Raw genomic sequence first — 15,979 nt, forward strand, 5'->3', positions numbered from 1 at the left:
TCACTAGGTCCCCAGTATTCTTACATTATAAGACATTGACTTTACTTTGGTCAGATAGTTCATAGAAGTGGTAATATACAGTATCTATCCTTCTGTGTCTGGTTATTTCACTCAGAATTACATCTTCATGGTACGTCCATGTTGCCATATGTTTCAAGACCTTGTTACTTCTTACTGCTGCATAGTATTCCATTGTATGTATATGCCACATTTTGTTTATCCACTCATCTGTTGAAGGACGCTTAGGTTGTTTTCATCTCTTGGCAATTGTGAACAATGCTGCTATGAACATCGGTGTACAAATGTCCGTTCAAGTCACTGCTTTCAAACCTTCTGGGTATATACCGAGAAGTGGGATTGCTGGATCATAAGTTAATTCAATATCTAGTTTTCTGAGAAACTGCCAAACTGTCTTCCAGAGTGTCTGTACCATTGTACAATCCTGCCAGCAATGAGTAAGAGTTCCAATTTCGCCACATCCTCGCTAGCATTTGTAGTTTCTTGTTTGTTGGATGGAAGCCAATCTAATTCGTGTGAGATGATATCTTGTGGTCTTAATTTGCATCTCCCTAATAGCTAGTGAAGATGAACATTTTTTCATGTGTTTTTGTTTTTTTTTTTTGGCCATTTGTATTTCATTTTCAGAGAACTGTCTTTTTATGTCTTTTTCCCATTTTATCATTGGTCTGTCTGTACTATTGTTGTCGAGTTATAGGATTTCTTTATATATGCAAGATATCAGTCTTGTCAGATACATGGTTTCCAAATATTTTTCCCATTGACTTGGCTACCTCTTCACCTTTTTGACAAATTCCTTTGAGGTACAGAAGATTTTAAGTTTCAGGGGTTCTCATTTATCTATTTTTTCTTTTGTTGCTTGTGCTTTGGGTATAAGGTCTAAGAAGTGACCTCCTAAAACAAGGTCTTGAAGATGTTTCCCTACATTATCTTCTAGGAGTTTTATGGTACTGTATTTTATATTGAGGTCTTTAATCCATTTTGAGTTAATTTTTGTGTGGGGTGTGAGGTAGAGGTATTCTTTCATTCTTTTGAATATGGATATCCAGCTCTCCCAGCCAGATTTGTTGAATGGATGTCCCAGTTCAGTGGTTTTGGGGGCCTTATCAAAGATCAGTCAACCGAAGATCTGGGGATCTATCTCTGAATTCTCAGTTCAATTCCGTTGATCAATATGTCCATCTTTGTGCCAGTACCATGCTGTTTTGACTTCTGTGGCTTTATAATAAGCTTCAAAGTCAGGAAGTGTAAGTCCTCCTGCTTTATTTTTCGTTTTTAGAAAGGTTTTAGCAATTCGAGGCATCTTCTCCTTCCAAATAAATCTGATAACTAGCTTTTCCAAGTCTGTAAAGTACATTGGTAGAATTTTGATAGGAATTGCATTAAATCTGTAGATGAGTTTGGGTAGAATTGACATCTTAACAACATTTAAGCCTTCCTATCCATGAACACAGAATATTTTTCCATTTTTCTTTTGGTAAAGTTATGTAGTTTTCTATGTACAGGTCTTTTACATCTTTGGTTAAGCCTATTCCTAGGTACTTAATTTGTTTAGCTGCTATTGAGAATGAAATCTTTTTCTTGAGTGTCTCTTCAGTTAGGTCATTTCTGGTGTATAGAAACATTACTGATTTATGTGCATTAATCTTGTATCCCACTACTTTGCTGAATTTACTTATTAGCTCAAGTAGCTGTGTCATCGATTTCTCAGGGTTTTCCAGATATAAGATCATATCATCTGCAAATAATGACAGTTTTACTTCTTTCTTTCCAATTTGGATGTCTTTTATTTCTTTGTCTTGCCAGATTGCTCTGGTTAGCATTTCTAGTTCAATGTTGAATAAGTGGTGACAGTGGGCATCCTTGTCTTGCTTCTGATCTTAGAGGGAAGACTTTCAGTCTCTTGCCATTGAATACTATGCTGTCTGTGGGTTTTTCATATTTTTGAGGAAGTTTCCTTCAATTCCTACCTTTTGAAGTATTTTTATCAAAAAAGTATGATGGATTTTGGTGAATGCTTTTTTTTTAATTGAGATGATCATTTGATTTTTTCCTTTTGATTTGTTAATGTCTTGTATTACATTAATTGATTTTCTTATGTTGAACCATCCTTGCATGCCTGGAATGAACCCCGTTGGTCATGGTGTATGATTTTTTTAATGTGTCTTTGGATTTGATTTGCAAGGTTTTTTTTTTTTGAGAATTTTTTTTGTCTATATTCATGAGGGAGATTGGCCTGTAGTTTTCCTTTCTTGTAGCATCTTTACCTGGTTTTGGTATTAGAGTGATATTGGCTTCATAAAATGAGTTAGGTTGTGTTCCATTTTCTTCGAATTTTTGTAAGAGTTTGAGTAAGATTGGTGTCATTTCTTTTTGGAAAGTTTGGCAGAATTCCTCCATGAATCCATCTGGCCCTGAGCATTTATTCGTGGGAAGCTTTCTGATGACTGATTGGATCTCTTTGCTTGTGATTGGTTTGTTGAGGTCTTCTGTTTCTTCTCTGGACAGTCTCGGTTGTTCCGAAAATTGTCCTTTTGCTCTATGTTATCTAGTTTGTTGGCATACAGTTGTTCATAGTATCCTCTTATGATTTTTTATAGTTCTTTGGGATCTGCAGTAATGTCTCCCATCTCATTTGTTATTTTATTTGTATCTTCTTTCTTTTTCACTTGGTCAGTCTAGCTAAGGCTTTGTCAATCTTGTTGATCTTCTCAAAGAACTAACTTTTGATTTTATTCTTTTTTTTTTTTTTTTTGGTCTCCGTATCATTTATTTCTGTTTTAATCCTTGTTATTCCTTTTCTTCTACTTGCTTTAGGCTGTTGCCTGATCATTTCCTACCTTCTTCAGTTGTTGCATTGGTTCTTTGATTTTGACTCTTTCTTCCTTTTTAATGCATGCATTTAGAGCTATAAATTTCCTTCTCAGTACCACCTTCACTCCATCTCATAAGTTTTGATATGTTGTGTCCTCGTTTTCATTCACCAGTTTCTCTTGCAATCTTTGACCACTGATTGTTTAGGAATGTGTTGTTTAACCTCCAGATATTTATGAATGTTCTAGATCTTTGATTGTTATTGACTTTTAGTTGCATTCCATTGTGGTCAGAGTATGTGCTTTGAATAATTTCAGTCCTTTTTAATTTATTGAGGCTTGTTTTATGCCCCAGCATATGATGTATCCCAGAGAAAGCACTGAAGAAGAAAGTATATCCTGGTAATTTGGGATGTAATGCTCTATATATGTCAGTTAAGTCTAATTTGCTTATCACATTGTTTAGGTTCTTAGTTTCCTTATTGGGCCTCTGTCTGGTTGGTCTATCTATAGGAGAGAGTGATGTATTGAAGTTTCCCAGAATTATTGTGGGAACATCTATTCCTTCCTTCAGTTTTGCCAATGTTTGTCTCATGTAATTTGAAGCACCTTGTTTGGGTGCATAAACATTTACGATTGTTATTTCTTTTGGTGAATTGTCCCTTTTATTAGTTTATAGTGTCCTTCTTTGTGTCTTTTGACATCCTTTGCAATTTAAGTCTATTTTATCTGAAATTAGAATTGCTACCCTTGCTTTCTTTTGGCTGTAGCTTGCATGGAATATTTTTTTCCATCCTTTCACTTTCAATCTCTTTGTGTTGCTGGGTCTAAGATGAGTCTCTTGTAAATAGCATATTGGTGGTTCATATTTTTTAATCCATTCTTCCAGTCTGTATCTTTTAATTCGGAAGTTTAGTCCATTCACATTCAATGTTATTACTGTGAAGGGAGTTCTTGAATCAGCCACCTTATCCTTTGGTTTTTGTTAGATCTATTTTATCCCTCTATCTCTCTCTATTTTCTTTAAGTTACCCTTACTGAAAGTCTTCAGTTTTCTGCCCTTCTCCAGACCTCTCTCTCCTTTACTTTTTTCTCAGCTGGTAGAGCTCCCTTTAATATTTCTTCTAGGTCCAGTCTCTTGTTAACAAATTGTCTCAGCATTTGTTTGTCTGTGAAAATTTTAAGGTCTCCCTCAAATTTGAAGGAGAGCTTTGCTGGATAAAGAATTCTTGCCTGGCAGTTTTTCTATTTCAGAATTTTAAATATGTCATACCACTGCCTTCTCACTTCTGTGGTACCTGCTGAGTAGTCAGTACTTAGTCTTATGTTGTTTCCCTTGTATGTGGAGAATTACTTCTCCCTTGCTGGTTTCAGAACTTTCTCCTTCTCTTCAGTATTTGACAGTCTGATCAGAATATGTCTTGGAATGGGTTTATTTGGATTTATTCTATTTGGAGTTTGTTGGAATCTTTAATTTGCCTATCTGTGTCATTTAGAAGGGTTGTGAAGTTTTCCCCAACAATGTCTTCTGATACTCTTCCTAGCTCTTTATTCTTCTCTTTACTCTTCTCTTCTGTGCGCACTTGGGACTGCTAGCCCTGTGGTGGGGGCATGCCCTGTGCAGTTTGGCAGGAAATCTGCTCCAGGACGCAGTGGACCTGGCCATTCTTGGGGTTGCGGGTGGTGTACTCTGGGGCTCCAGAGCTAGGCATGTCACCTTCCATCTCAGATGACCCACAGTCCCTGTTTGCCATGTGCCCAGGAATCCCTGGGATTGGGGTAGGGCTTCTGGCACTGCTGTGCAGTGGCCTTGCCTCTAGGCTGTGCGCACCGCGGGCTTCCGTGGAGGAAGAGTGGACGCCATCACAAGCCTGCCAAATCACAAATTCCCTCAAGGAAGCTCTCGGCTGTGGGTCTGTGAAGGGTCATCTCCCAGCCAACTGCAAAGATGGCTGCCCTTTCCATGCTCATCTGCCTTCTCCAGCCTCTAGTCCCTGGCATGGGTCTTTTGTCTGTGGGTCTGTGAAGGGTTGTCATCCAAGCCAAGTGCTGAGGAGAGTGTCCGGGGCATGGAAGGCTGCTCCCCTCCGTGCTTGTCCACTGGCTTCAACAGCCTGTACCCCGCAGTGTTCTGGGCTGTATACTCACCAGTCTTATATACAGTCTCTTGGTTTCTCCAAGTACACATTCAATGTGGGTGTAGAAGTCCCTGCCCAGTCAGTGGATCCCTGGAACTGCTGTTCTGGAGTGCTTTCTGTCCTTTATCTAGTGTTTTTCATGGAGGAGAATTTTGCTTTGTCTTTCCTAATCCACCATCTTACTGGACGTCCACTTCATCTTTCTTTTGATAAGTGTTACGATGTATATGTTTCTCTGTCATTTTCTTTTAACCTGTTTGTATCTTTAATTTAAAGTGATATCTTATAGGTGTCATGTTGCTATATCTTTTTAAAAAATCCCATCTGACTATCTCTGCATTTAATTTGAATGTTGAGACTGGTATTAGTTTTCTAGGGCTTTCATAACAGAGTATCATAAACTGGGTGACTTAACAGAAATTTATTCTCTCACAATTTTGGAGGTTAGGTCCAAAATTAAGGTGTCGGCACGACCATGTCTCATAACTTCAGTTTTTCTCATGGCTGAATAATATTCCATTTTATGTATGCACCAAATTTTGTTTATCTGTTAATTTGTTGATAGATATTTTGTATTGTTTCCAACTTTTGCCTATTGTGAATAATGCTGGTATAAACATTTGTGTATAACTATCTTTTTGCAACCTTGTTTTCCTGCTCTTTGGGTATATACCTGTGTACCGGTTTGAATGTATTATGTCCCCTAAAATGCCATTATCTTTGATGTAATCTTGTGTGGGCAGACGTATCAGTGTTGATTAGATTGTAATTCTTTGAGTGTTTCCATGGAGATGTGCCCCACCCAACTGTGGGTGATGACTCTGATTGGAAGTGTGACCCCACCCATTTAGGGTGGGTCTAAATTAAATCACTGGAGCCATGTAAATGAGCTGACAAACAGAAGGAACTCAGTGCAGCTGAGAATGACATTTTGAAGAGGAGCTACAGCCAAGAGGGACACTTTGAAGAATGCACAGGAGCTGAGAGAATAGCTGCAGCTGAGAGACAGTTTGAAGACAGCCGTTGAAAGCAGACTTTTGCTCCAGAGAAGCCAAGAGAGGAAAAACACCCCAAGAGCAACTAAGAGTGACATTTTTGAGGAGCTGCAGCCTAGAGAGGAATGTCCTGGAAGAAAGCCATTTTGAAACCAGAACTTTGGAGCAGACACCAGCCACATGCCTTGCCAGCTAACAGAGGTTTTCCGGATACCATTGACCATCCTCCAGTGAAGGTACTCGATTGCTTATGTGTTACCTTGGACACTTTATGGCCTTAAGACTGTGTGTAACCAAATAAACCTCCTTTTGTAAAAGCCAATCCATCCGTGCTGTTTTGCATTCCAGCAGCATTAGCAAACTAGAAGAACCTGGATGTGGGATTTCTGGGTCAAATGGTAATTCTATACTTAACCTCTTGAGGAACTGCCAATTTGCTTTACCCAACACATTCACCATTCTACTTTCTACCAACAATGAGCTAGCGTTCCAATTTCTCCGTATCCTCTCCAACACTTGTTATTTTTTGTTTTTAAAATAATAACATCCCTGTGGGTGTTAAGTGGTATCTTGTGGTTTTCATTTGCATTACGCTGGTGGCAATGATGTTGAGCATCTTTTCATAAGCTAATTGGCCATTTGTGTGTCTTATTTTGAGAAATGTCTGTTCAAGTCCTTTGCTCATTTTTAAATTAGTTGTTTGTCTTTTAATTGTTGTGTTGTAGGAGTCTTTATATATTATTGATATTAAACCCTTATCAGATCTATGGTTTCCAAATATTTTCTCCCATTCTGTTGGTTGTCATTTTGCTTTCTTGATGCATTTTTACAAAAGTTTTTAATGTTGATGAAATCAAATTTATCCATTTTTCTTTTGTTGCTTGTGCTTTTGATGTCATTCCTAAGATTCCATTGCCAAATCCCAGGTCATGAAAATTGTCTCTGTGTTATTTCTTAAGAGTTTTTATAGTTTTAGCACTTATATTTAGGTCTTTGATCCATTTTGAGTTGATTTTTGTTTATGGTGTGAGGCAGAGGTCTGATTTCCTTTTTCTTTCCCAACACCATTTGTTGAAGAGACTGTTCTTTACCCACTGCATGTACTTAGCACCCTTGTCAAAAATCAATAGGCCATAGATATATGGATCTATTTCTGGACTCTCAGTTCTGTCCCATTGATCTATTTGTCTATCTTTGTGCCATTACCGCACTGCTTTGATTACTTGTGTTTTGTACTGCAGTTTGAAATTGAGAAGTATGAATCCCCCAACTCTGTTCTTTTTCAAGACTGTTTTAGCTATTCAGGGCCCCTTGAAGCTCCATATAAATTTGAGGATCAGTTTTTCCATTTCTTTTAAAAAAACTGCTGGAATTTTAATAGTGATTCCATTGAATTTGCATATTGTTCGGAGTAATATTGACATATTTTTTAATGTTAGGTCTTCTAACCCATGAATATGGGATATCTTGCCATATATATAGATCTGTAATTTCTTTCAGCATGTTTTATAGTTTTCAGCATATAAATCATTTGTACCCTTGTATTCTTTTAGATGCTATTTTAATTACCTTTTTAGAGGTCTCATTGCTATGATATAAGGGCACAATTATTTTTTGTGTGTTGATGTTGTACCCTGTCACTTTGTTGAATTGATTTATTAGCTCTGATGGTTTTCTTGCCGATTCCTTTGGGTTTTCTATATATAAGGTCATATCATATACAAATAGACATAGTTTTATATCCTCCTTTCCAATTTGGGTACCTTTTATTTCTTTTTCTTGCTTTTTATGTGGAACTGTCTATTTCTCCCTTCAGTCCTATCAGTATTCACTTTGTATATTTTGGCACTCTGCCATTGGGTACATATATGTTTATAATTATTAAATCTTCTTGTTGAATTGACCCTTTTAGCAGTATGTAATGTCCTTTGTCTCTTGTGATAGTTTTTGACTTAGTCTGTTTTGTTTGTTATTAATATAGCCATCCCTTCTCTCTTTTGATTACTATTTGCATGAAATATTTTTTCCATGCTTGCACTTTTATCCTATTTGTATCTGTGGATCTAAAATGGGTCTCTTGTAAACAACATAGAGTTGGATCCTGCTTCTTTATCCATTCTGCCAGTCTCTGCCTTTTGATGTTATGCTGTTCATGTCACAGATTACATCATTATGTGTTTTGTGCTCAGTAAATAAAGATTAATTCTTGCTTTTTATACATTTGAATTTTGAGCCTTGTTCTAGTTTGCTAATGCTGCTGGAATGCAAAACACCAGAGATGGATTGGCTTTTATAAATGGGGGTCTATAAAAAGACAGTTACAGTCTTAAGGCCATAAAGTGTCCAAGGTAACACATGAGCAATTAGGTACCTTCACTGGAGGATGGCCAGTGGTGTCCAGAAAACCTCTGTTAGCTGGGAAGGCATGTGGCTGGCATCTGCTCCAAAGTTCTGGTTTCAAAATGTCTTTCTCCCAGGACATTTTTCTCTAGGCTGCAGTTCCTCAAAATGTCACTCTTAGTTGCACTTGGGATATTTGTCCTCTCTCAGCTTCTCTGGAGCAAGAGTCTGCTTTCAACGGTGGTCTTCAAACTGTCTCTCATCTGCAGCTCCTGTGCTTTCTTCAACGTGTCCCTCTTGTCTGTAGCTCCTCTTCAAAATGTCACTCACAGCTACACTGAGTTCCTTCTGTTTGTCAGCCCATTTATATGGCTCCACTGATCAAGGCCCACCCTGAATGGGTGGGGCCACACCTCCATGGAAATTATACAATCAGAGTCATCACCCACAGTTGGGTGGGGCACATCTCCATGGAAACACTCAAAGAATTACAATCTAATTAACACCGATAGTCTGCCCACCCAAGATTACATCAAAGATAATGGCGTTTGGGGGGACATAATACATTCAAACTGGCACAAGCTTTATAAGAAATAAAACACACCATTATAAATGAAAACTGAAATAATACTGACATATACATTCACCCATATTTTTACTTACACTGAAGATGTTTATATCTTCATCCAATACCAAATATTCTCTAGTATACTTTCCTTTCAATATGGAAAATACCCTTTAGTATTTACTGTTAAGCAGGTCCAGTAATAATGAACTCCCTATTTTTTATTTGTCTGGAAATATCAGTTCTCCCTTACTTTTGAAGGACAACTTTGCTGGGTATATTATTCTCAGGTACTGGGCTCTTTTTCTTTTAACACTTTAAATGTGTTATCTCACTGCTTTCTGGCCTCCAAGGTTTCTGTTGAGAAATCAGATGTTAATCTTATTAAGAATCCCTTATATGTGACATGTACCTTCTCTTTAGCTACTTTTAAGATTCTGTCTTTGTCCTTGGCATTGGCGAGTTTAATCATAATGTGTCTCAGTGGAGGTCTGTTTGGGTTCATCCTGCTTGGTGTTTGTTGAACATCTTAGATTTGAATATTCATATCTTTCATCAGCATTTGGAAGTTTTCTGCCATTATTTCTTCAAATCTTTTTTAGCCTTTTATAAAAGCCTTTTATATTTTTATAAAAAAATATTTTTTTAGCCTTCTGGGATGAGTATATTGGTATACTAGGATACCAATATACTCTAGGATGAGTATATTGGTATGCTTGATGGTGACAGATCCTCAGGGTCTTTTCATGTTTTTCATTCTTTTTTCTTTCTGCTCCTCAACCTGGAAATTTCAATTGTTTTGTCTTTGAGTTCACTGATCCTTTCTTCTGCCTCTTCCAAACTGCTCTTGAACCCCTTACTGAATTTTTCATTTCACTTACTGTATTTCTGAGTTCCAGAATTTCCATTTGGTTCTTTATATTTTCTTTCTCACTATTGAAATTCTCATTTTGTTTCTATATTGTTTTCCTGAATTTCTTTACTTCTTTGTCCATACTCTCCTTTAGTTCATAGATCATATTTGTGAGAGTTTTTCTTAGAACTTTGGTTGTAATTTCAGAGATAGCACTTCCTCTGGGATATTTTCCCTCAAATTCTTTTTGTCCTATGACTGGACAATACTTTCCTGTCTATTTGTATGTTTTGTGAATTTTTGTTGAGAACTGGACATTCTGAATATTATATTGTGGTCACTCTGGAAATGCAGTTTTCCCACTCTTCGGTGTGCTGGACTAAGAACAAGAAGAAAGAAAAAAGGAAGGAAAGAAAGAGGGGAGAAAAAGGAAAAGGAAAAAAATGGAAAAGGATAAGGAAGCATGCTGCCTCTCCAAATCTCTTACAATGTGCTTGTGGAAAGTCAGTAGCTGCTGCTTTCAAGGTCTTATTATTCATTTCTTAAATAATCATCAATACATTAAAATGGTAGTATTGTTTCCAGTGAAGAATGACAATACTTTACGTGAACATAAAATGCTGAGGTTTTTAATTATGCACATTTTTTTTCTTTAATAAGGTAATTTTACATACTTTAGGGGTATGATTTATATAATCTATTCAATTGTCAGATGGTTTTGTCTTCAAGGTCCATAGTAAGGATTTCTTTTTTCTTTTTATTAAAGGCCAGTTCTCCCTTAATCACTACAAAGAGAGGGCGAGAGAGAATGCAAAACACGACTAATCTATAGACCAATTTGGGTAGATATTTAAATTGTGAGATTTGTTCTCTACTGGCATAAGACTTAGTATCATTACTTTATAATGACATTTAATTTTTTATTTTCTTATTAAAATCTCAAGGAAATTGATTAGGGGACCAGGCAATCAGCTGGGACGCAGAAGAAATTTAAGAAATATTATCTTTTTCTGCTGAATATTAGCATTTTCTGCTGAACTTGAGGAATAAATGCTTTTTTGTGTGTGTGATCTGTGGGGATTTTTGTCTTTATGAACTGTTTAAAGTTTACGGAAGCTTTTTTGTCTGTAATGGTTGATTCTAAGTAAGTAAGATTTAAGCCCTTATATTGATGTTCTACCTCATTAACTTCATTGTTAGCAATTTTTCACTTCAGTGATTTAAATAAAATGATCTAAATGTGGTTCTGTTGTTCTTTTTTCTCTCTTTCCCTTTTGAAGCAGAGTGATTATGCATTTAGTTTATGTTTTTATTTAGACTCATTGTTAATTCTATATATTAAGAGCCAGTTGATTAAAGGAAGATACTGTATAACTAAATGTCATATGCTGCTGAAGTTTTGAAAGGTTAGGGAATGTGTAAATGTGAAATGGTCACTACTTCAAATGGTGTTTTATCATTTTTACATTGAAGTAGGCTTCAGAGGACCTGTAACTTCATTTTTTTGTGGAGTTCAGATTGGAGATTACATATGAACTTACATGTATATAGGCATGGAACCCAAATAAGGGAGAGCTTTGCTTAAAAGCAAGCTAGGTATGTCCTTAAAAGTGTTTTCTGAGTGTTTTCAGAAAAAGTAAGAATTATGCAGTGAATTTCCAAGCAAAGTCGCCTTTGCAAATATTGCACCTACTTGCAAATAGTAGATATATTTAGGCAGTAAGGTTTTTGCCTACATGATGTACTGCCAGATGTGGCTACTCCTTAGCACTATATATCCCAAATACAAGTTAGATGCCTTTGTTATAAATGTATAGAAAAAAGTTAATTTGAGTTTAGGGAAGTGAAACTTTTATGTTGTGAAACTTTTATGTTTTATGTTTTGTATTTATTTGTTAAGCATTTAATTACTTTGATATATTGTTAAATAATTTGACAAAGATTAATCTGTATGTGAATTGAGCAGTGAATCTTGGTGTTATGTAAGTTTAGGTACATGAGATATTAGTGTTCATTTCCACTGTTTCTTATTTTCCAGCTCATCAGCGACTGGAACCAACAACCCTGTCAGGGATTGTGGCATTTATCCTTAGTCTTTTATGTGGAGCTCTGAATTTAATTCGAGGCTTTCATGCCATAGAAAGTCTCCTGCAGGTATTGTGCCATTTTTCCAATTTCAGGTGACTCTATTGATTATATATATCCACAACTGACTTGGATTGGATGTTAGTAAAACTTACAATGCATGCTCAAATTATTTGTTCTTTATGTCAGTACTAGTCACCCCTAGCTCTAAAAACACTGATATCTAGTTGTCCTCTTTGACTTATTGAGCACGTATTTATTTAACATCTCCACAGGCAGAAGGCCACTGCCTTTGGGAACTTGGGATGCCAAGGCATGTGTGACATGGGCCCTGCAGTCTCAGAGCTTACAGTTAAATTGGGAAGGAAAAGAAGTACATGAGTAATTGCTAAGTAAACAGAGTTCAGGAGAAGAGGGGTCAGCATGAGTCAAGACAGGAGAAGGTTTTGCAGAGAAGGTGGTGAGTGGACTTGGACAGATATAAGTAGACAGACAGGAGTGGGATAATGAAGAAGGGATCCATGAGCAGTGTTTTTGTCTCACTTCTCTGTCTTCCTATTTAGTTATCTGTTCCTTTCCCTTTTTATTTGGTGCCCTTTTAAAACCTGAGCTCCCAGTGCAACCACTGATTTCTTCAGATATTGCCAAATGTTTTATTTTCCAGTGCATTTTTTTCACTATCCTTCTTAAACTAGTCTTCTTTCAGAGACTGTAGCCTTCAGAACATACTTTTTCTCTTTTGGTTTATTTGGAAATTTCCTTTCTTGAAGTCTCGTTCATTTCAGACTGTACAAATTCCCTTTTCCCTTATTCATACTCACTTTCTCTGAAGATTCTTGATACTACCACATTGTGCATCAGTTCTTTTTTTTGTTGTTTTTTTTCTTGGTCAACATTAAGCTCAGAATACTGTACTCTTTACTGTTTGTCAAAACCCACTAAACACCTTGTATCTCGTTTTAAGTTTGCTGTTAGTTTGGGGAAAACTCAGTGTACCATTCTACAGGGTGTCGTTCTAGCAGAGAGAGTTCAATTTTGAGCCAATTAGGCAACCTGCCAAAAAGAAACAAAGATGATTTGGAGATTGCTACCTAGAAAGCTAATGAATAAGATACTTTAGCTTTTGCTTTTTTTTTTTTTTTTTTATAATTTAGCTTGGTGGTATGGAAAGAAAAGTAGTGTAGGGGTGTGAAGAGTTATGTTTATTTTATTTGTGTGTGTGTGTGTGGAAGAGAGGTGCTGGCCCTAGCTTAGCTACCGCTTGTCGATCTTATGAGTGTTTCTCAGTGTATGGGACACATTTACCACTGATTGTACAACAGATGATTTTAGTAGTACACAAATGAACATTTTAAATTTTGAGTTATGTATTTCAAAAATTAACTCAAAAGGATTTAAGACCTAAATATAAACTAGGACTATAAAACTCTTAGAAGAAAAATGGAGGGAAGCATCTTCAGGATCTTGTGTTTGGCAATGGTTTCTTAGACTTTACACCCAAAGCATAAGCAAACAAAAGAAAAAATAGATAAATGGGACTTCCTCAAAGTTAAAAACTTTTGTGCATCGAAGGACTGTATCACTAAAGTGAAAAGACAATCTACTTAAGGGTGAAAATATTTGGAAATCACATATGTGATAAGGGTTTAATATCCAGAATATAAAAAGAAATCCTAAAACTCAGCAATAAAAAGGCAATTTAAAAATGGGCAAAAGACTTGAATAAACATTTCTCCGAAGAGGGTATACAAACGATTAAAAAGAAAAGATGCTCAACATCATTAGCCATTAGGTAAATGCAAATCAAAACCATGAGATACTATTTCACACCCATTAGAATGGCTGCTGTTAAAAAAAAAAACAGAAAATTACAAATGTTGGAGAGGATGTGGACAAAAAGGAACACTCATTAATTGCTGCTGGGGATGTAAAGTAGTTCAGCTGCTGTGAAAGACATTTTGGCAATTCCTCAGAAAGCTAAGTATAAGTATTACCATATGTGCCGGTTTGTATATTTATGTCCCCCAGAAAAAGCCATATTCTTTAATTCATTCTTGTGGGGGCAGACCTATTAGTGTGGATTGGGTTGGAACCTATTGGTTCAGTGTCCATAGAGATGTGACCCACCCAACTATAGGTGATAACTCTGATTGGATAATTTCCATGGAGGCGTGGCCCTGCCCATTCACCGTGGGCCTTGTTTAGTTTACTGGAGCACTATATAAGCTCAGATACAAGGAGCTTATAGCTAGCTGGAGCTGAGACAGATGTTTTGAAGATGGCCATTGGAAGCTGATACAGACATTTTGAAGAACGCCATTTTGAAATGCAACCTGGAAGTAAGCAGACGCCAGCCACGTGCCTTCCCAGCTAACAGAGGTTTTCTGGATGCCAATGGCCTTTCTCCAGTGAGGATACCTTTTGTTGATGGACACTTTATGGCCTTAAGACTGTAATTGTGTAACCAAATAAACCCCCATTTCTGGTGTTTTGCATTCTGGCAGCATTAGCAAACTAGAACACCATATGTGCTGGTTTGGATGTATTATGTCCCCCCAAATGCCATGTTCTTTAATGCAATTGTGGGGCAGATGTATTAGTGTTGATTAGGTTGGAATCTTTGGATTATGTTGTTTCCATGGAGATATGACCCACCGAACTGTGGATAATACCTTTGATTAGATTATTTCTATGGAGATGTGACCCTGCCCATTCAGCCTAGGTCTTGATTTAATCACTGGAGTACTTGAAAGAGAGCCACACAGGCCTAGATGCTTGCTGACGCTGATGCTTAGACATGCTTGGAGTTATGCACCCCTGATGTTAGCTGTAGCCAAGAGACATTTTGAAGACAGCCATTGAAAGTAGACTTTTGCTAGTTCAGAGTTTGCCTGGGGAAAACTAAGAGAACATCCCCAGATACCTACAGAGAAACATCCTGGGAGAAAACCATTTTGAACCCAGAACTCTGGAACAGATGCCAGCCATGTGTCTGCACCTTCCCAGCTGACAGAGGTTTTCCAGATGTCATTGGCCTTCCTCTGGTGAAGGTACCCTATTGTTGATGCCTTTGTTTGGACACAGTTATGGCCTTCGGACTATAATTTTGTAACCAAATAAACCCCCTTTATAAAAGCCAATCCATTTCTGGTGTTTTGCATAACGGCAACATTAGCAAACCAGAACACCGTATGACCCAGCAATCTCACTACTAGGTATATTTCCAGAAGAATTTAAAGCAGGGAATAGAACAGATATTTGCACAATGTTCAAAGCAGCATTATTCACAACTGTGAACAACTGATTGTACACTTTGAAGGATTGTATGTTATGCGAATATATCTCAGTAAAAATGCAATAAAAAAAAGCATTATTCACAGCTGCCAAAAAAGATGAAAGCAACTCAAGTGTCTATCAGGAGATGGCCGGATAAAGAAAATGTGGTATGTATATATGCAATGGAATATTATTCAGCCATAAAAAGGAATGAAGTTCTGATACATATGACAAAATAGAGGAACCTTGAAGACATCATGTTGAGTGAAATAAGCCAGGCAAAAAATGACAGATGATCTCACTGATATGGAATAATTAGAATAAGCAAACTCATAGAGTCAGAATCTAGAATATAGGTTACCAGGAGCTGGGTTGGGGGTAGGGAATGGGGAGTTAATGCTTAAATTGTACAGTATTTCCATTTGGGGTGATTGTAAAGTTTTGGAAATGGATGGTAATGATGGTAGCACAACATTGTGAATGTAATTAACAGCCCTGAATTATATGTTTGGTATGGAATATTGGTTTCTATTAATGATAGAGATGTAAAATTTTCCTTTTAAAATTAATTTGTAAAATTTTATTATTTTCAAATTAAGTTTAATAAAGATTCAATTTAATATAATTGATTACCTAAAAAAAATGACATAATTAATATTTAGGGTTGCCAAAAATTGTGAAAGGGAGTATTATGTAGCATTGGAAGTATCTGCGTTTTTAAGGATTCCATGTCCTAAAACATGGAAAGGACAATAGTAAAATAAAAGAAGAAAATGAAATGTCAGAATGCAGGTGGGCACTGTTAATAAGCTTAAATTTAATTTGAGTTTAAGCAGAGAAAGTTCAGGGGTGAAAATTTCAGATTAATTTCAGCAAGTATATCCTTTATAGCCTGA

The 15,979-nt window shown here is 36.7% G+C and overlaps 1 protein-coding gene across 2 annotated transcripts in view; it reads left to right on the forward strand.

Moving 5' to 3' along the window:
- SEC22A (SEC22 homolog A, vesicle trafficking protein) overlaps nt 1-15,979 on the forward strand; it is a 121,541-nt gene that overhangs the window by 66,892 nt on the left and 38,670 nt on the right. For both annotated transcript variants that reach the window (XM_037836983.1, XM_037836989.1), the window contains exon 5: nt 11,761-11,876. In XM_037836983.1, the coding sequence (XP_037692911.1) occupies nt 11,761-11,876 (116 nt within the window). The remainder of the gene's footprint in view (nt 1-11,760; nt 11,877-15,979) is intronic.

This window comes from Choloepus didactylus, chromosome 1 (genome assembly GCF_015220235.1).
Source record: "Choloepus didactylus isolate mChoDid1 chromosome 1, mChoDid1.pri, whole genome shotgun sequence".
Classification (NCBI taxonomy): domain Eukaryota; kingdom Metazoa; phylum Chordata; class Mammalia; order Pilosa; family Megalonychidae; genus Choloepus; species Choloepus didactylus.